The sequence below is a fragment of the Salvelinus fontinalis genome, chromosome 33, assembly GCF_029448725.1.
Source record: "Salvelinus fontinalis isolate EN_2023a chromosome 33, ASM2944872v1, whole genome shotgun sequence".
Classification (NCBI taxonomy): domain Eukaryota; kingdom Metazoa; phylum Chordata; class Actinopteri; order Salmoniformes; family Salmonidae; genus Salvelinus; species Salvelinus fontinalis.
In genome coordinates this window covers 50,003,884-50,024,518 of record NC_074697.1, presented here as the reverse complement: position 1 = coordinate 50,024,518, position 20,635 = coordinate 50,003,884, and the positions used below count along the sequence as shown (strand labels likewise).

General features: G+C 43.2%; 1 protein-coding gene across 3 annotated transcripts in view; it reads left to right on the top strand.

Moving 5' to 3' along the window:
- The first annotated feature begins 5,106 nt into the window (after positions 1-5,106).
- The window catches only part of masp1 (MBL associated serine protease 1), a 65,274-nt gene continuing 49,745 nt past the window's right edge, over positions 5,107-20,635 (top strand). For all 3 annotated transcript variants that reach the window (XM_055896591.1, XM_055896592.1, XM_055896593.1), the window contains exons 1-4: positions 5,107-5,216; positions 5,544-5,772; positions 13,222-13,399; positions 13,856-13,987. In XM_055896591.1, coding sequence (XP_055752566.1) covers positions 5,191-5,216; positions 5,544-5,772; positions 13,222-13,399; positions 13,856-13,987 — 565 coding nt within the window. In that variant the 5' untranslated portion in view covers positions 5,107-5,190. The remainder of the gene's footprint in view (positions 5,217-5,543; positions 5,773-13,221; positions 13,400-13,855; positions 13,988-20,635) is intronic.

Sequence of the window (20,635 nt, the reverse complement as noted above, 5' to 3'; positions counted from 1 at the left end):
ATCCCTGTCGCGTTAGGCTAGGCTATGCTAGTCAGCTTTTTTGATACCTTTGCAAATAATTCTAAAAGCCTGTTTTTGCTTTGCCATTGAGGGTTAATGTGTGAAATGAAATTACATTTACATGGGGGTGCAGCAAAGCACCCCCATAACATGATGCTGCCACGCCCGTGCTTCACGGTTGGGATGGTGTTCTTCGGCTTGCAAGCATCTCAGTCAACTTAGTGTTTGTAAACTTCTAACCCACTGGAATTGTGATACAGTGAATTAGAAGTGGAATAATCTCTGTAACAATTGTTGGAATGATGACTTGTGTCATGCACAAAGTAGATGCCGATTTGCCAAAACTATAGTTTGTTAACCTGTTAGGGGCTATAGGGGGCGTTTTGGAAAAACTGGAAAATATGTGCAAATTTTCAAACGGCCTCTTAATATATTTTTGCTCTTACAATAGGCATATTGTTAATACTATTGGATAGAAAAGAGTCTATAGTTTCTAAAACCGTTTTAATTTTTCCTCTGAGTGGAACACAAGTCCTTTGGCAGCACTTTCCCCGACCAGGAAGTAAAATGCAAGATGTTTATGCTCGCTTCAACGCTCTGCCTATACATGGTCATGCCACCTATGACCCGAAACACACCTCGTACGCCTTCCTCTGGGTGTCAAGAGGACGTCAGAAGAGAAATCTTGCGTTTATCTTGTTCTGACGTGAAATAAGACCTATTTCTTTGGCGTGACCGTCAATTTCAGGAAGTCAGAAGCGCGCGACTTGGGAGAGATATCATGTTTTGTTTTGCTGCCGTTTCTGATGTGAACTATCTCCAGCTCGGATTTGATTTGATAAATGAGACCATGTCATCGTAATGTATGTTTTTTCAATATAGTTTAATCAGATTATTTGAATTTTTTCGGGAGTTTTGCCGTGTTCCGTAATGTTTCCGAGGTCCATGCCACTCGACTAGTACCCCTGCTAAGTACCCCTGCTAAATGAAGATGGAAAGTTGCCATTCTGAATGGATTGAACGACTCTTCTGGACTAAGGACAACTTGATCAACATTCTGATGAAAGATCAGCCAAAGTAAGACCAAATTTATAATGTTATTTCATATATCTGTCGTGCATGTCAACTGGTCGCGCGCGCCCAAGTGTGTCTGTCTGGCGTGGCTATGCTAATTTAGCGCTACATTTAGTTTTCGATGTAAAACATTTCATAAATCGGAAATATTGTCTGGAATCACAAGAATCCTGTTTTTCAATTGCTGCACAGTATGTATTTCTCAGAAATGTTTTATGAGGAGTAATTAGGTATTTGATGTTGGTGTCTGTAAATGTTATGGCTGCTTTCGGTGCCATTTTTGAGTGTAGCTGAAATGTAATTTATGATTTATACCATAAATATGCACATTTTTCAAAAAAAACATATGCTATATAATAAATATGTTATCAGACTGTCATCTTAGGAAGTTGTTTCTTGGTTAGTGGCTATATATATCTTCATTTGGTCGAATTAGTGATAGCTGGTGATGGACGTAAAAACTGATTGGTGTTAGAAAGTGGTGTCTTTTGCTAAGGTGGTTAGCTAATAGATTTACATATTTTGTCTTCCCTGTAAAACATTTTAAAAATCGGACATGTTGGCTAGATTCACAAGATGTCTGCCTTTCATATGCTGTATTGGACTTGTTAATGTGTGAAAGTAAAATATTTTAAAAAAGTGTATTTTTTGAATTTGCCGCTCTGCCTTTTCAATGGAGTGTGGGAGGAGTGCCGCTAGCGGCACCCCTGTCCTAGAGAGGTTTGTTAACAAGAAATGTGTAGAGTGGTTGAAAAACGAGTTCTAATGACGCCAACCTAAGTGTATGTAAACTGCTGACTTCAACAGTATGTATTCGGGCTTCTCTCCATCTTCAACATCCGGACAGTAGGCATAATTAAATCAAAACATTTGTCACGATCGTCGTAAGAAGCGGACCAAAGCGCAGCGTGGTTTGAATACATTCTTCTCTCTTTAATGAAGAACACTTAAACAAACTTACAAAAAACAAAATGAATAAGACGAACGTGACCGCTATATAAACAATGTGCTAACATGCAACATAACATAGACAATAACCCACAACCCACAATACAAAACAGGCTACCTAAATATGGTTCCCAATCAGAGACAACGCAAAACACCTGTCTCTGATTGAGAACCATATCAGGCCAAACACATAGAAATATACAAACCAGACACACAACATAGAATGCCCACACAGATCACACCCTGACCAACCAAAACATACAGAGCAAACTATGGTCAGGGCGTGACAACATTGCATGCTAGCCAGTTAACATTAGCTAGCTGGATAGCCAAAAAAACAACCGCCAACTTTAGTCTTAAACGTACTGGATTAGAAACTATTCAGCGGATAGTTCATTAATTAAATAAAGTTTGTAAAGAAAAATGCTATAAAAACAATTATGACACATATTTACAAAATGTACAGGAAAGCTCTCTGCCTAGGTGACCTCACGGCGCCATGACAACGACGGAACCACTTGTTCACTTCCATTCATTGATTTGAAAGGAAATTACTGGTGCAGTACGAGCCCACTAAGCCCACTCTCTATCCCCTGCCTCCACCAATCCAATGCTTTTAGATTTTTGGGAAGTATGGGAGAACTGGGACGAAAGTAACACTTTTAGTTTTTATATTACTCAGAAATCGATAGAGCTTGAGACAACATTCTATGACAAACAACTGATGTCTTCTACCATTAGCAACTGTCATTTAATTTATAGGGTAAATGAGTTGAAATGAAATAGACCGAGAACAGAACTACTGCAATGTTACTTTTGTTCCTGCCGGTAGCACAGATGGACACACAGCCTTGGGATGGAAGTAACAGCTGGCAAGAAGTGCACAATATCTGTCTTATCTCCATATTTCTGGTTTTAGTACATTTGTTGAAAGTAACAAGTATTATCAGTCATAATTTCATGTTTTTGTCGATTTTGAGTAATGAATGCTATAGGGTCGAAATCTATGAAAATGAATCATGCATCAAAATCGCAATGTTGCACAACCCCAATATGCTGCCTTACAATATTAATTGTACTAAAATGATCACAAAATAGCTATATTAACCATACATTTCTCATCTCACTTTAATGGGAATGTAGTAGGATATGTTTTCACCATTTTTCAATTACTATTCATGTTTAGCCCTACCAATCAGGTGCTCTCCAGCTGTCCTTGTCATGGACACTTCTCATGTCTTGATAGAATAAACGTTTTTATTCTCTTCACAAATAGCAAACTCATCATGCTTATCACATTTCCATAGCATGACACAAGGTAATTGACCCCCAGAATCATAGATGTATATTTTTAAGTCAGTCAATCTGGAACATTTCCAGAACTTTGAAAGTTCCTTCAAGTGCAGTCGCAAAAACAATCAAGTGCTATGATGAAACTGGCCACAGGAAAGGAAGACCCAGAGTTACCTCTGCTGCAGAGGATAAGTTCATTAGCGTTACCAGCCTCAGATTGCTGCCCAAATAAATGCTTCACAGAGTTCAAGTAACAGACACATCTCAACATCAACTGTTCAAAGGAGACTGCGTGAATCAGGCCTTCATGGTCGAATTGCTGCAAAGAAACCACTACTATAGGACACCAACATTTTTAAAAATGACTTGCTTGGGTCAAGAAAAACAAGCAACGGACATTAGACTGGTGGAAATCTGTCCTTTGGTCTGATGAGTCCTAATTTGAGATTTTTGGTTCCAACTGCTGTGTCTTTGTGAGACGCAGAGTAGATGAACGGATCTCCGCTTTTGTGTTGTTCCCACCATGAAGCATGGAGGAGTTGGTGTGATGGTGTGGGGGTGCTTGGCTGGTGACACTGTAAGTGATTTATTTCGAATTCGAGGCACACTTAACCAGCATGGCTACCACAGAATTCTGGAATGATAGGCCATCCCATCTGGTTTGCGCTTAGTGGGACTATCATTTTTTTTCTTCCAACAGGACAGTGACCGAGCATTTGACTAAGAAGGAGAGTGATGGAGTGCTGCGTCGGATGACCTGGCATCCACAATCACCCAATCTCAAGCAGGCTGAGATGCTTTGGGTTGAGTTGGACCGCAGAGTTAAGGAAAAGAAGCCAACAAGGGCTCAGCATATGTGGGAACTCCTTCAAGACTGTTTGAGAGAATGCCAATAGTCTGCAAAGCTGTCAAGGCAAAAGGTTGCCACTTTGAAGAATCTAAAATATGTTTGTTTAACACTTTTTTGGTTACTTCATGATTCCATATGTGTTATTTCATAGTTCTGATGCCTTCACTATCATTCTACAATGTAGAAAACAGTAAAAAATAAAGAACCTTTGAATGAGTAGGCGTCAAACTTTTGACTGGTACTGTATATACTTTATACTTTATTACTTCACAAAAGTAGTGCACTGGGCCTTTACTAGTCCTGTATTAGCAGACAGATGTAGCCAGTAGGTATTTTTTTTATTTTATCCCCAGTTCAAAAAGTCTCTCCCTATTTCAGTCAGTTTTCCTGTTTGACGTCTATTGAATATGAATACGAAATAGATGTTTGCCTCACAAGTATGTTTGTGTGAGAGAGAAAAACGCGGGGTAGAGTGATAGATTAAAGATGAAGGGAGGTGTCATCAAAAACACTCAAGAGGATACAATGCCTAGTCAACTGAGTCCTTGACAACTTTTGCAACGGAAGTGGATGTCATCTACAGTTGAGCCTGAGACCTGCAGACTTGTGTTAGCTCCCCAAGGTAATGTCTAGGCTTTAGGTCAGCGGGCTAAAACAATGGCGCCTAAATCCCTGGATTAATCCAGTCATCACAAAGACATACTATCCAAACAAAACCAGTGCAAATACTAGACATCGAAGATTAAGCAAAACAAAGCAGGTCCTTCCTCCCTGGAATCTTGTAAATGCAATCGTATTTGAAGGAAGATTTATAGGCTTATTTAAAGCATTTGACTATTGCCGCCTCTGCTAGAGGTGGAATATTGGTTACACAACTGCGGCGTTTGTCCCAATCTCCAGCTGTTTCCATTCTGAATGTTGCGCATGCGGTTGGTAGAAGTGACGTGCACACTGGTTGGGAAAGTGTGTTCGTGCAGGGATGTGGTGTTCAAAGAAGCTCAGCTGTTTCGCGCAGTAAGCGGGACATGGCTGCAACTTCGGCAATGATGGGGTAGGTGTAGGCTAGTATATACTTTTCAAATTGTTCTCTAAAGTAACCCACAGTAGCAATAACCTAAAATGTTTATGGGATTGTTATGGTTTGTTTTATAAATAAAAATTGCTGTATCGAACAAGCTTTGTGATTCAGCCTACTTTAGTCTTAAACTAGGATACACATTTTGTTCAGAAATAACCTTAAGAAAAATATACCCAAAAACGAAAGTTTTTCCATCTATGTCATAGTCAGTTGAGTTGCGACTTACTTTACTTTGTGACAATTCGTTTTTATTATAAAATGTCGATAAAGATAGATGTATCATAATATCTCTCTCTCCAGAGTAATACCGTTCCTGTTAGACCTACTGTCCATGGTCCCCGCTGGAGCTCAGGTAATTTCTCTGAGTGACATGTATGGCACGATCAACTCTCCGAACTTTCCAGAACCCTACCCTAAAGAGTCCGAGGTGCGCTGGAACATAAGCGTTCCCGACGGGTTCCAAATCAGACTTTACTTTCTGCACTTCGACCTAGAACCCTCCTACCTCTGTGAGTACGACTATGTCAAGGTAAGTGAATAGTGACTGCGCGTGTGTGTGTGAGTAAACGGAGTAAATGCCTCAAAGGGACACATGTCACATGTCCCACCTGGATTTAGTTCAGTCAATTAAATTATGAATTTTTATTAATTTTCAACTCTCATGACAAACATTTTTATTCTTTAAAGAGCTTTTTTTTGTAATAGAAGATTTTCCTGCCTGGCACAATAGACCCTGGCATATTGCTGAACTATTTGGCATTAATTTGTCTGTGAGAAGGTGTATGGGTTTAGCCAGCCAAAGATGTCAGTGTGCCAGCATGGGCCAGTGTAATACGCTATGCCAGTGAAGAGAAGGATAATGTGGCACTGGCACAGGAGCCTGGTCGGAGCTGGTGCCAGTTCGGGTTGGTTTGCCAGGCTTTGGTGCCAGTTCGGGTTGGTTTGCCAGGATTTGGTGCCTGACCCATCTCTTGTTTTCTAGGAACCAGAGTTATGGCAGAATGGTTGGAATTCTGAACAGGGTTTAGCATGGCAACAGCATAAGCAGCATGGAACTGTAGTGTGGAGTGCTCTTACTGCAACAAAGCATTCGGGGGAAATGCTCCAGTCCCTTTTGTCTCTCTGCTGTGTCTGACACAGTATCTTCGGCCATGGTCCGATTCTACCCTTTTCCCAAAATCTGCTCATGAACACTCCCCGAAGTGTGCTCTTGTATACTTTATGATCTGTCGTAAAACTGTGCGCATTAACTCCACCTGGAAAATGCACTCCATTTGCCTTTTGTAGTCACTATAGCACCTTTTATTTCCTGTGTAATTTGGCAATATTGGAATTAGGCCACGGCAGTTTGTAAAAGAAAGAGCAATGGCATATTTGATCACATTTCTGTAGGTGTGGGCAGAATGTTTCGATATTTTGCAGTGACCTTTTCAAACTAAACATAGCAAGTGCCTGTCAAATCAAATTTTATATCACATATGCTGAATTCATTGGGTGTAGACCTTACAGTTAAATGCTTACTTACGGGCCTTAACCAACAATGCAGTTTAAGAAAAGTAAGTGTTAAGTAAAAAAATAGATAAGTAAAAAAAGAACAAAATAATTAAAGAGCAGCAGTAAAATAACAGTAATTGAGGTAATATGTACATGTGGGTAGCAGTAAAGTGACTATGCATAGATAATAAACAGAGTAGCAGCAGTGTAAAAGAGGGGGTTGGGGGGTACAATGCAAATAGTCTGAGTAGCCATTTGATTAGTTGTTCAGGAGTCTTATGGCTTAGGGGTATAAGCTTTTAAGAAGCCATGACTATGACTAGTGTGGCTGAAGCTTTTGACAATTTTTTAGGGCCTTCCTCTGACACCGCCTGGTATTTAGGTCCTGGATGGCAGGAAGCTTGGCCCCAGTGATGTACTGGGCCGTACGCATTACCCTCTGTAGTGCCTTGCTGTCGGACGCTGAGCAGTTACCATACCAGGCAGTTATGTAACCAGTCAGGATGCTCTCGATGGTGCAGCTGTATAACTTTTTGAGGATCTGAGGACCCATGGCAAATCTCTTCAGTCTCCTGAGGGGGAATAGGCGTTGTCGTGCCCTCTTCACGACTGTCTTGGTGTGTTTGGACCATGATGGTTTGTTGATGTGGACACCAAGGAACTTGAATCTCTCAACGTGCTACACTACAGCCCTGTCGATGAGAATGGGGGCGTGCTCGGTCCTCCTTTTTCCTGTAGTCCACAATCTCCTTTGTCTTGATCATGTTAAGGGAGAGGTTGTTATCCTGGCTCCGCACGGACAGTTCTCTGACCTTCTCCCTATAGGCTGTCTCATCGTTGTCACAGTTGTGTCGTCGTTAAACTTAATGATGGTGTTGGAGTCGTGCCTGGCGATGCAGTCATTGGTGAACAGGGAGTACAGGAGAGGACTGAGCACACACCCCTGAGGGGGGCCCCTGTGTTGAGGATCAGCATGGCAGATGTGTTGTTACCTACCCTGTCCACACATTCGTCAAGATTGATTGTATATTGGAAACAATTTAAAAGTAGGCTAAAGCCCACATTTATATGCAAACAATTAATTGTTTTAATATTTTGTTTATCTATAGATTTTTGTGTTTCTATGTCCTGTCTTGGTATAGTCTCTGGGATGAAATGGGTTTATGATGTTGCGCTCCTATTGCACAGCAATACTGTAGCCTACATGTACTGTCAAATATTTTACATACTGTAAGCTACCAATCTATCTACTGTGTTGGCAGAATGTTTAAAAAAGTATTCAGTAATTTATGGACTATGACAGTTTCTGAAAGAGAAACCAATGGCACATTCTGTCAGCACACCGTTTGACTGAAACCATGTTTTACATAGAGTTTTCCCCCAACCACAATATGCTGGACTGACCACGAGTTCTGAAACATTGTCTAGGCTACTAAAAACAAATTGAAATTACAGTAGGCTACATAGAGTAGTAACATATATACATCTAAGTAAAATCATTCTCTTTCTTGATGCACTGCCTATGGGATCATTCACACCCCTTGACTTTTTCACATTTTGTTCTGTTACAGCCTGAATTTAAATGTAGAATTTTTTGGTCACTGGCCTACAGACAATAACCCATAATGTCAAAGTGGAATTGTTTAAAATGAGTGTTAAACCTCTTCGTTATGGCAATACTAAATGGGTTCAGGAGTAAAAATGGCCTTAACATGTCACATGATAAGTTGCATAGACTCGCACTGTGTGCAATAATAGTGTTTAACATGATTTATGAATGACTACCTCATCTCTGTACCCTACAAATAGAATCATATGTAAGGTCCCTCAGTCAAGTAGTGAATTTCAAACACAGATTCAACCACAAAGACCGTGGAGTTTTTACAATCCCTTGCAAAGAAGGGCACCTATTAGTAGATGGGTGAAAAATTCAAAAAGCAGACATTGAATATCTCTTTGAGCATGGTGAAGTTATTAATTACATATTGGATTGGTGTATCAATACACCAAGTCACTACAAATCTACAGGCGTCCTTTCTAACTCCGTTGCCAGAGAGGAAGGAAACTGCTTAGGGATTTCACCATGAGGCCAATGGTGACTTTAAAACAGTTTAGAGTTTAATGGCTGTGATAGAAAACTGAGGATGTATCAACATTGAACAAAAATATAAATGCAAATTAACAATTTCAAAGATTTTACTAAGTTACAGTTCATATAAGGAAATCAGTCAATTGAAATAAATAAATTAGGCCCTAATCTATAGATTTCACATGACTGGGAATACAGATATTCCTCTGTTGGTTAGATACCTTAAAGAAATAGGTAGGGGCATGGATCAGAAAATTTGTCAGTATCTGGTGTGACCACCATTTACCTCACGCAGCGCTACACGTCTCCTTCGCATAGAGTTGATCAAGATGTTGATTGTGACCTGTGGAATGTTGTCCCACTCCTCATCAATGGCTGTGTGAAGTTGCTAGATATTGGCGGGAAATGGAACACCCTTTCGTACACATCGATCCAGAGCATCCCAAACCTGCTCAATGGGTGACATGTCTGGTGAGTATGCAGGCCATGGAAGAACTGGGACATTTTCAGCCTCCAGGAATTGTGCACAGATCCTTGCGACACGAGCCTGTGCATTATCATACTGAAATATGAGGTGATGGCGGCAGATGAATGACACAATGGGCCTCAGCATCTCGTCACGGTATCCCTGTGCGTTCAAATTGCCATAAATCAATTGTGTTCGTTGTCCGTAGCTTATGCCTGCCCATACCATAACCACACCGCCACAATGGGGCACTCTGTTCACAATGTTGACATCAGCAAACCGCTCGCCGATACGACGCTATACACACTGTCTGCCATCTGCCGGGTACAGTTGAAACCGGGATACATCCGTGAAGAGCACACTTCTCCAACGTGCCAGTCATCATCGAAGATGAGCATTTTCCCACTGAAGTCAGTTAGGATGCCAAACTGCAGTCAGGTCAAGACCCTGGTGAGGACGACGAGCACGCAGATGAGCTTCCCTGAGATGGGTTCTGACAGTTTGCATAAATTCTTTGGTTGTGAAAACCCACAATTTCATCAATTTCAAGAATCTGGATGTAGAGGTGTGTTTACGCGTGGTCTGGGATTGCGAGGTCGGTTGGACAAACTGTCAATTTCTCTAAAACGATGTTGGATGTGGCTTATGGTAGAGAAATTATAATTTAGTTATCTGGAAACAGCTCTGGTGGACATTCGTGTAGTCAGAATTGCATGCGCCCTCATCTTGAAACATCTATGACATTGTGTTGTGACAACTGAACATTTTAGAGTGGCCTTTTCTTGTCCCCAGTAAAAGGTGCACCTGTGTAATGATCAGGCTGTTTAATCAGCTTATTGATATGCCACACCTGCCAGGTGGATGGATTATCTTGGAAAAAGAGAAATGCACATTAACAGGGATGTAAACATTTTTCACAACATTTTAGAGAAATAAGCTTTTTGTGAGTATGGAACATTTCTGGGAAATGTTATTTCAGTTCATTAAACATGTTGCGCTTATATTTTTGTTCAGTGTTTTTACACCACCATACTAACCTAATTGACAGAGTAAAAAGGAAGCCAGTACAGAACAAAAATATTCCAACAAGGCACTCAAGTAATACTGCAAAAAATGTGGCACAGCAATTAACGTTTTGTCCTGAAATAGAAAGTTATGTTTGGTGCAAATCCAATACAACACATTACTGAGTACCACTTTACATATTTTCAAGCATAGGGGTGGCTGTATCATGTTATGGGTATGATTGCAATCGTTAAGGACTGTGGAGTTTTTCAGTATTAAAAAAAGAAATGGAATGGAGCACTTAAATAGGAAAACCTATTTAAGTCTGTTTTCCACCAGACACTAGGAGATTAATTCACCTTCAGCAGGACAATAACCTAAATCAAAATGCCAAATCTACAGTGGAGTTGCTTACAAAGAAGAATGTTCCCGAGTGGCCAAGTTACAGTTTTTACTTAAATCTGCTTCATAATCCTGTGGCAATACTTTAAAATGGTTGTCTAGCAATGACCAACAATCAATTTGACAGAGACTGAATAATTCTGTGAAGAATAATGGGCAAATATTGTACAATCCAGGTGTGCAAAGCTCTTAGAGACTTACCCAGAAAGACTCACTGCTGTAATCGCTGCCAAAGGTGATTCGAACGTGTGAATACTTAAATTAGATTTCTGTAATTCATTTTCAATACATTTGCAAAAATGTCTAAAAACACTTTGTCATTATGGGGTATTGGGTGTAAATAAGTGAGATTTGTTTTTATATTTAATCCATTTTGAGTTCAGGCTGTAACACATCACAATGTGGAATAAGTCAAGGGGTATCATGTATGGTTACCTCAGAAATATGAACCCATCACTGCCAGAAAAGGTGAGGAATTTATTCCGCAATGGTTATAAAAATCAAATGTGTTGGAAATAAATTCCTTGATTTTTGTTCCTCTCAGTAACGACAAATGGCTACATCTTGTGTTTTTATGAAGTGTGTTATCATATCCCCCATTTGCACAAAATACTTACCTGTTTGCAATACAGTACTTCAACCACTAGAAGATGTGCGTACACATGGTCTAACGTTTTCTTGGAGGAAAATACATTTTCAAGAAGCACCAATCAAATGCTTTTCAATGCATGAGGAAGTGAAGGGTAGAGAATTGGAACACAACCAGAGTGTCATTACATCCCCTATGAGAACCAGAAAATAGCTGAGAGAGAGTGGCAAATTGTATGGATAATTCTTCTGCAGAACCAATCTCCCGCTGGGGGTAATCAAGTTACACTAATGTTGATGGGCTGTGTGTGTGTGTGAGAAAGACTGAGAGGGTGTATGTATGACAGACAGGCAGGTCAGCATCCTGGTGTCCTGCCCATGGTGTTATTAGCATTCATTCCACTGCGACTCTGAAGCATTCACTTCCCACCAAGCTCATATTCAAATAACTGTACAGGGCACCACCGCAATGCACCCAGCGCCACACCAGCAGCCAGACGCAAAAGGACAACAGAGGGACCAGATGACTGCTTTTTCCACAATGCAATGCATTCTTGTCTGTTTTTTACAAGGGGGTGGTTTTGTGTCGGGTTGGGGGGTGATTGTGTGTATGCGCTTGTTTCTATGTTTGATGTAAGGCTTGATCATTACCGTTGCTGCCACGCCACACATTATTTATCTCTGAAATCACGTGTTCCAATGCCGCCCCAAAAATGTAACCTTTTTTATGCATTGCCACTCGATGCTGATCTTGGGTCAGTTTGGCATTTTCCCCACTAATGGCTAAGGTTAGAATTGGATCTGTATCTAGTGGAAACTTTACCCCAGAGCGCGTCCAGACTCTAATAACGGCATAAGTTGCCTCCCAATTCCCACTGCCAAAATCACAGCTCATCAATGAGGCTCTTTTGGTTCCATTGTGAGGCGTCTGCCTGAATTCCACCACCTTGTCCAGACCCCCACCCCCTGGGGTGCAGCATGCATAGGGATCCTTGTGCATACACACACACACACACACACACACACACACTCAGACGCTCACACACACAACACTACTGATCTACCCACAGTTCTCAGTCCTGCGACCGGTGACCGACACAGATAACATTGTATTGTCCTCTCCTTGAATGAAGATGTACTGTATATGTCTGATGCTGATCTGTGAGTGTGTGCACCTGTGTGCGCCTGTGTGAATGTATGCTTGCACATTTACATCGGAGTGAATAAGCACACAATGGAAGTGTTTTATAATATCTGTGGTATAACTGTGATTGTTGCTTTGCTTGTAGTTGTAGAAATGTTCTAGTGTTGGGTGGTATTGGGGCTGTGGCCAGTGTGGCTATGCTTGCACAAAATTGTCTCTTAATCTCCCACATGCTGCTCTGCTGTAGCTGGGGTTAACCGACCGTTCACTGACACACTCAGTGTAAACATGCTATCAGAGACCCAGATAAGACTGGTGTTCTAAAAAGTGTTTGTGCGTACATCTGTTTCACCACACACACACACACACACACACACACACACACACACACACACACACACACACACACACACACACACACACACACACACACACACACACACACACACACACACACACACACACACACACACACACACACACACACACAGAGAGAGAGAGATGGTGAGAAACAGGGGGGAGATATTTGGAATGGATTAATTAGTGGACAAAAAGGCCACTGATCGGTAATCATTAGAAAACATCAACAGAAATATTAATTAAAACATTCCAATATTCATCTGAAATGCGATTTATGAAAAGCTTTACGTGAGAAAATCAAGTCAATAGCTGATAAAGGTGGTAATTCATGTCAATGCCATGTACTGTAGGCTTACATATTCTTGTGTGTGTGTCTGCAGTCGTGCAGCTGTATGTGACTTTGTGCTCACACGTCCATTCTACTCTGCAGGTGGAGGCTAATGGAGAGGAGCTGGCAGTGTTCTGTGGGCGCGAGGACAGTGACACAGAGCAGGTCCCAGGAGAGCAGGTCATCAGCTCCCCTAGGAGCTCCTTCAGTGTCTCCTTCCGGTCCGACTTCTCCAATGAGGAACGCTTCTTGGGCTTCGAGTCACACTACAGCGCTGTCGGTGAGCGGCCTGTACTATCACTTCTATTCGTTGTTAGCTAATAGTCGCTAAAGTTAGCTGAAGTTTGTAGTGGCTGTTTAAAGGAAACCGGACCATGGATGATGTCTGTTATGGCCCATAGGCTACTTTTAGGGTGACGGAAACATCTAACATTGTTAATCAGTGTTCTTCAATACTGGGCCAGGCTAGACCCAAAGGTTGTTTAGGCTTTTGTTCTATCCCAGCACCAATAGGATATAATAGTTAATAAAAGTTCATTTGTATTCAATTTTAACACAGCTATTCAGCTAATCAAGGGTTAGGTGATTAGTTGAATCAGGTATGTTAGTGCAGGGTTAAGCAAAAAGTCTCTCTCTCTCTCTCTCTCTCTCTCTCTCTCTCTCTCTCTCTCTCTCTCTCTCTCTCTCTCTCTCTCTCTCTCTCTATCTATCTCTATCTCTATCTCTATCTATCTAGACGTGGATGAGTGTAGGGACAGGAACGATGAAGACCTGGCCTGTGACCATTTCTGCCACAACTACATCGGTGGCTACTACTGCTCCTGTCGCTATGGCTACCTGCTGCACTCTGACAACAGGACTTGTCGAGGTATTGTTTACCTTCTCCCCAAACTCATAGCCACAGGTTCTAGGCTTTTCGTCTTTGCAAAGTACAGTTGGGGACTCTAAAGAGTAAATTTTTTTTTATGACACGCGCTCACTAGGCGACGATAGAGCGCTGTGTTACACACACACACGACCTAGCTGTATTTGTGAATAACTGTAAATTATGATGCATTATATGTTGAAGATTCCCCATTCCAAGCACTTTTTTGAGTGCATTCCAACCTCCTTCCCTACATGCCAACTGTTTTTGATGTTGAAGTTTGTATTGTGTGTCGACAATACATTTCGGGAGGGGGAAATAAAGTGTTTAGCAGCTAATGCTCTGCGAAATATGAATGTATTTATGAAGGCAGTACGATTCCAATGCATTGGACTATCGGATCTTTCCCCCCCATGTGTTAACAGCGAAAACCACGTGGAATCTAATCTTTGTGTAACATTTATTGTACATTCATAAACTCAGCAAAGAAAGAAACAGCCCTTTTTCAGGACCCTGTCTTTCAAAGATAATTCGTAAAAATCCAAATAACTTCACAGATCTTCATTGTAAAGGGTTTAAACACTGTTTCCCATGCTTGTTCAATGAACCATAAACATTTAATGAACATGCACCTGTGGAACGGTCGTTAAGACACTAACAGCTTACAGATGGTAGGCAATTAAGGTCACAGATATGAAAACTTAGGACACTAAAGAGACCTTTCTACTGACTCTGAAAAACACCAAAAGAAAGATGCCCAGGGTCCCTGCTCATCTGCGTGAACATGCCTTAGGCATGCTGCAAGGAGGCATGAGGACTGCAGATGTGGCCAGGGCAATACATTGCAATGTCCGTACTGTGAGACGCCTAAGACAGCGCTATAGGACGGACAGCTGATCGTCCTCGCAGTGGCAGATCATGTGTAACAACACCTGCACAGGATTGGTACATCAGAACATCACACAAGTACAGGATGGCAACAACAACTGCCCGAGTTACAACAGGAACGCACAATCCCTCCATCAGTGCTCAGACTGTCCGCAATAGGCTGAGAGAGGCTGGACTGAGGGCTTGTAAGCATGTTGTAAGGCAGGTCCTCACCAGACATCAGCGGCAACAACGTCGCCTATGGGCACAAACCCACCGTCGCTGGACGGGTCACGGTTTTGTCTTACCAGGAGTGATGGTCGGATTTGTGTTTATCGTCGAAGGAATGAGCGTTACACCGAGGCCTGTACTCTGGAGCGGGATCGATTTGGAGGTGGAGGGCCTGTCATGGTCTGGGGTGGTGTGTCACAGCATCATCGGACTGAGATAGTTGTCATTTCAGGCAATCTCAACGCTGTGCGTTACAGGGAAGACATCCTCCTCCCTCATGTGGTACCCTTCCTGCAGGCTCATCCTGACATTGCCACCAGCCATACAGCTCGTTCTGTGCGTGATTTCCTGCATAACAGGAATGTCAGTGTTCTGCCATGGCCAGCGAGAGCCTGGATTTCAATCCCATGGAGCACGTCTGGGACCTGTTGGATCGGAGGGTGAGGGCTAGGGCCATTCCCCCAGAAATGTCCGGGAACTTGCAGGTGCCTTGGTGGAAGAGTGGGGTAACATCTCACAGCAAGAACTGGCACATCTAGTGCAGTCCATGAGGAGGAGATGCACTGCAGTACTTAATGCAGCTGGTGGCCAGACCAGATACTGACTGTTACTTTTGATTTTGACCCACCCTTTGTTCAGGGAAATATTCTTCAATTTATGTTAGTCACATGTCTGTGGAACTTGTTCAGTTTATGTCTGAGTTGTTGAATCTTGTTATGTTCATACAAATATTTACAAATCAAATCAAAGTTTATTTGTCACGTGCGCCAAATACAACAGGTGTAGGTAGACCTTAGAGTGAAATGCTTACTTACAGGCTCTAACCAATAGTGCAAAAAAGGTGAACAATGGGTAAGTAAAGAAATAAAACAACAGTACAAAGACAGGCTATATACAGTAACGAGGCTATAAAAGTAGCGAGGCTACATACAGACACCGGTTAGTCAGGCAGATTAAGGTAGTATGTACATGTAGATATGGTTAAAGTGACTATGCATATATGATGAACAGAGAGTAGCAGTAGCGTAAAAGAGTGGTTGGTGGGTGGCGGGACACAATGCAGATAGCCCGGTTAGCCAATGTGCGGAGGCACTTGTTGGTCGGCCCAATTGATGTAGTATGTACATGAATGTATCGTTAAAGTGACTATGCATATATGTTAAAAAAGAAAGTAGCAGCAGCGTAAAAAGAGGGTTTTGGGGGGTTTGGGGGGCGCACAATGCAAATAGTTCGGGTAGCCATTTGATTACCTGTTCAGGAGTCTTATGGCTTGGGTGTTAGAACTGTTGAGAAGCCTTTTTGTCCTCGACTTGTCACTCCGGTACCGCCATGCGGGAGTAGCGAGAACAGTCTATGACTGGGGTGGCTGGGGTCTTTGACAATTTTTAGGGCCTTCCTCTGACACCGCCTGGTGTAGAGGTCCTGGATGGCAGGCAGCTTAGCCCCAGTGATGTACTGGGCCATGCACACTACCCTCTGTAGTGCCTTGCGGTCAGAGACCGAGCAATTGCCGTACCAGGCAGTGATGCAACCAGTCAGGATGCTCTCGATGTTGCAGCTGTAGAACCTTTTTGAGGATCTCAGGACCCACGCCAAATCTTTTTATTTTCCTGAGGGGAAATAGGCTTTGTCGTGCTCTCTTCACAACTGTCTTGGTGTGTTTGGACCATTCTAGTTTGTTGTTGATGTGGACACCGAGGAACTTGAAGATCTTAACCTGCTCCACTACAGCCCCGTCGATGAGAATGGGGGCGTGTTCGGTACTCCTTTTCCTGTAGTCCACAATCATCTCCTTAGTCTTGGCCACGTTGAGGGATAGGTTGTTATTCTGGCACCACACGGCCAGGTCTCTGACCTCCTTCATATAGGCTGTCTCGGCGTTGTCGGTGATCAGGCCTACCACTGTTGTGTCGTCTGCAAACTTAATGATGGTGTTGGAGTCGTGCCTGGCCATGCAGTCGTGGGTGAACAGGGAGTACAGGGGGGGACTGAGCACGCACCCCTGTGGAGCTGCAGTGTTGAGGATCAGTGTGGCAGATGTGTTGCTACCTACCCTCACCTCCTGGGGGAGGCCCGTCAGGAAGTCCAGGATCCAGTTGCAGAGGGAGGTGTTTAGTCCCAGGATCCTTAGCTTAGTGATGAACTTTGAGGGTACTATGGTGTTGAACGCTGAGCTGTAGTCAATGAATAGCATTCTCACATAAGTGTTCCTTTTGTCCAGGTGGGAAAGGGCAGTGTGGAGTGCAATAGAGATTGCATCATCTGTGGATCTGTTGGGGCGGTATGCAAATTGGAGTGGGTCTAGGGTTTCTTGGATAATGGTGTTGATGTGAGCCATTATCAACCTTTCAAAGCTACGGATGTGAGTGCTATGGGTCTGTAGTCATTTAGGCAGGTTGCCTTTGTGTTCTTGGGCACAGGGACAATGGTGGTCTGCTTGAAACATGTTGTTATTACAGACTCAATCAGGGACATAGTAGAAAGCGGAGGAAGGGAAGCGCTACTGAGGTACACAATAGTACATTTTAGTAGATAGAAGGTGCTCTTTGGTAAAAGGGGTAAATTGGTCAACAAAAAGAAAGGAGGACGAAAAAAAAGAAAAGAAAGGCTCTCTTCATATAATTAATTAAAATGCCTTTATTACGATGGCATGTTCAATAGATACAGTTTCAAAAACCGACGCGTTTCGGCTGCATGGCCCTCGTCAGGGAGTACATGTTGAAAATGTCAATGAAAACACCTGCCAGTTGGTCAGCCCGTAGCACACGTCCTGGTAATCCAAATCAAAAATCAAATCAAATTTTATTTGTCACATACACATGGTTAGCAGATGTTAATGCGAGTGTAGCGAAATGCTTGTGCTTCTAGTTCCGACAATGCAGTAATAACCAACGAGTAATCTAACCTAACAATTCCACAACTACTACCTTATACACACAAGTGTAAAGGGATAAAGAATATGTACATAAAGATATATGAATGAGTGATGGTACAGAACGGCATAGGCAAGATGCAGTAGATGGTATAGAGTACAGTATATACATATGAGATGAGTAATGTAGGGTATGTAAACATAAGGTGGCATAGTTTAAAGTGGCTAGTGATACATGTATTACATAAAGATGGCAAGATGCAGTAGATGATATAGAGTACAGTATATACATATACATATGAGATGAGTAATGTAGGGTATGTAAACATTATATTAAGTGGCATTGTTTAAAGTGGCTAGTGGTACATTTTTACATAATTTCCATCAATTCCCATTATTAAAGTGGCTGGAGTTGAGTCAGTATGTTGGCAGCGGCCACTAAATGTTAGTGGTGGCTGTTTAACAGTCTGATGGCCTTGAGATAGAAGCTGTTTTTCAGTCTCTCGGTCCCTGCTTTGATGCACCTGTACTGACCTCGTCTTCTGGATGATAGCGGAGTGAACAGGCAGTGGCTTGGGTGGTTGTTGTCCTTGATGATCTTTATGGCCTTCCTGTGACATCGGGTGGTGTAGGTGTCCTGGAGGGCAGGTAGATTGCCCCCGGTGATGCGTTGTGCAGACCTCACTACCCTCTGGAGAGCCTTACGGTTGTGGGCGGAGCAGTTGCCGTACCAAGCGGTGATACAGCCCGACAGGATGCTCTCGAGTGTGCATCTGTAGAAGTTTGTGAGTGCTTTTGTTGACAAGACGAATTTCTTCAGCCTCCTGAGGTTGAAGAGGCGCTGCTGCGCCTTCTTCACAACGCTGTCTGTGTGGGTGGACCAATTCAGTTTGTCCGTGATGTGTACACCGAGGAACTTAAAACTTTCCACCTTCTCCACTACTGTCCCGTCGATGTGGATAGGGGGGTGCTCCCTCTGCTGTTTCCTGAAGTCCACAATCATCTCCTTTGTTTTGTTGACGTTGAGTGTGAGGTTATTGTCCTGACACCACACTCCGAGGGCCCTCACCTCCTCCCTGTAGGCCAGGGGTGTCAAACTCATTCCACGGAGGGCCTAGTGTCTGCAGGTTTTTGGTTTTTCCTTTCAATAAAGCCCTAGACAACCAGGTGTGGGGAGTTCCTAACTAATTAGTGATGTTAATTCATCAATCAAGTACAAGGGAGGAGCGAAAACCCGCAGACACTCGGCCCTCCGTGGAATGAGTTTGACACCTGTGCTGTAGGCCGTCTCGTCGTTGTTGGTAATCAAGCCTACCACTGTAGTGTCGTCCGCAAACTTGATGATTGAGTTGGAAGCGTGCATGGCCACGCAGTCGTGGGTGAACAGGGAGTACAGGAGAGGGCTCAGAACGCACCCTTGTGGGGCCCCGGTGTTTAGGATCAGCGGGGTGAAGATGTTGTTACCTACCCTCACCACCTGGGGGCGGCCCGTCAGGAAGTCCAGGACCCAGTTGCACAGGGCGGGGTCGAGACCCAGGGTATCGAGCTTGATGACGAGTTTGGAGGGTACTATGGTGTTAAATGCTGAGCTGTAGTCGATGAACAGCATTCTCACATAGGTATTCCTCTTGTCCAGATGGGTTAGGGCGGTGTGCAGTGTGGTTGCGATTGCGTCGTCTGTGGACCTATTGGGTCGGTAAGCAAATTGGAGTGGGTCTAGGGTGTCAGGTAGGGTGGAGGTGATATGGTCCTTGACTAGTCTCTCAAAGCACTTCATGATGACGGAAGTGAGTGCTACGGGGCGGTAGTCGTTTAGCTCAGTTACCTTAGCTTTCTTGGGAACGGGAACAATGGTGGCCCTCTTGAAGCATGTGGGAACAGCAGACTGGGATAAGGATTGATTGAATATGTCCTTAAACACACCAGCCAGCTGGTCTGCGCATGCTCTGAGGACGCGGCTGGGAATGCCGTCTGGGCCTGCAGCCTTGCGAGGGTTAACACGTTTAAATGTTTTACTCACCTCGGCTGCAGTGAAGGAGAGCCCGCAGGTTTTGCTAGCGGGCCGTGTCAGTGGCACTGTATTGTCCTCAAAGCGAGCAAAAAAGTTATTTAGCCTGTCTGGGAGCAAGTCATCCTGGTCCACGACGGGGCTGGTTTTGTTTTTGTGATCCGTGATTGACTGTAGACCCTGCCACATACCTCTTGTGTCTGAGCCGTTGAATTGCGACTCTACTTTGTCTCTATACTGGGACTTAGCTTGTTTGATTGCCTTGCGGAGAGAATAGCTACACTGTTTGTATTCGGTCATGTTTCCGGTCACCTTGCCCTGGTTAAAAGCAGTGGTTCGCGCTTTCAGTTTCACGCGAATGCTGCCATCAATCCACGGTTTCTGGTTTGGGAATGTTTTAATCGTTGCTGTGGGTACGACATCGTCAATGCACTTTCTAATGAACTCGCTCACCGAATCAGCGTATTCGTCAATATTGTTGTTGGCCGCAATGCGGAACATATCCCAATCCACGTGATCGAAGCAGTCTTGAAGCGTGGAATCAGATTGGTCAGACCAGCGTTGAACAGACCTGAGCGAGGGAGCTTGTTGTTTTAGTTTCTGTTTGTAGGCTGGAAGCAACAAAATGGAGTCGTGGTCAGCTTTTCCGAAAGGAGGGCGGGGGAGGGCCTTA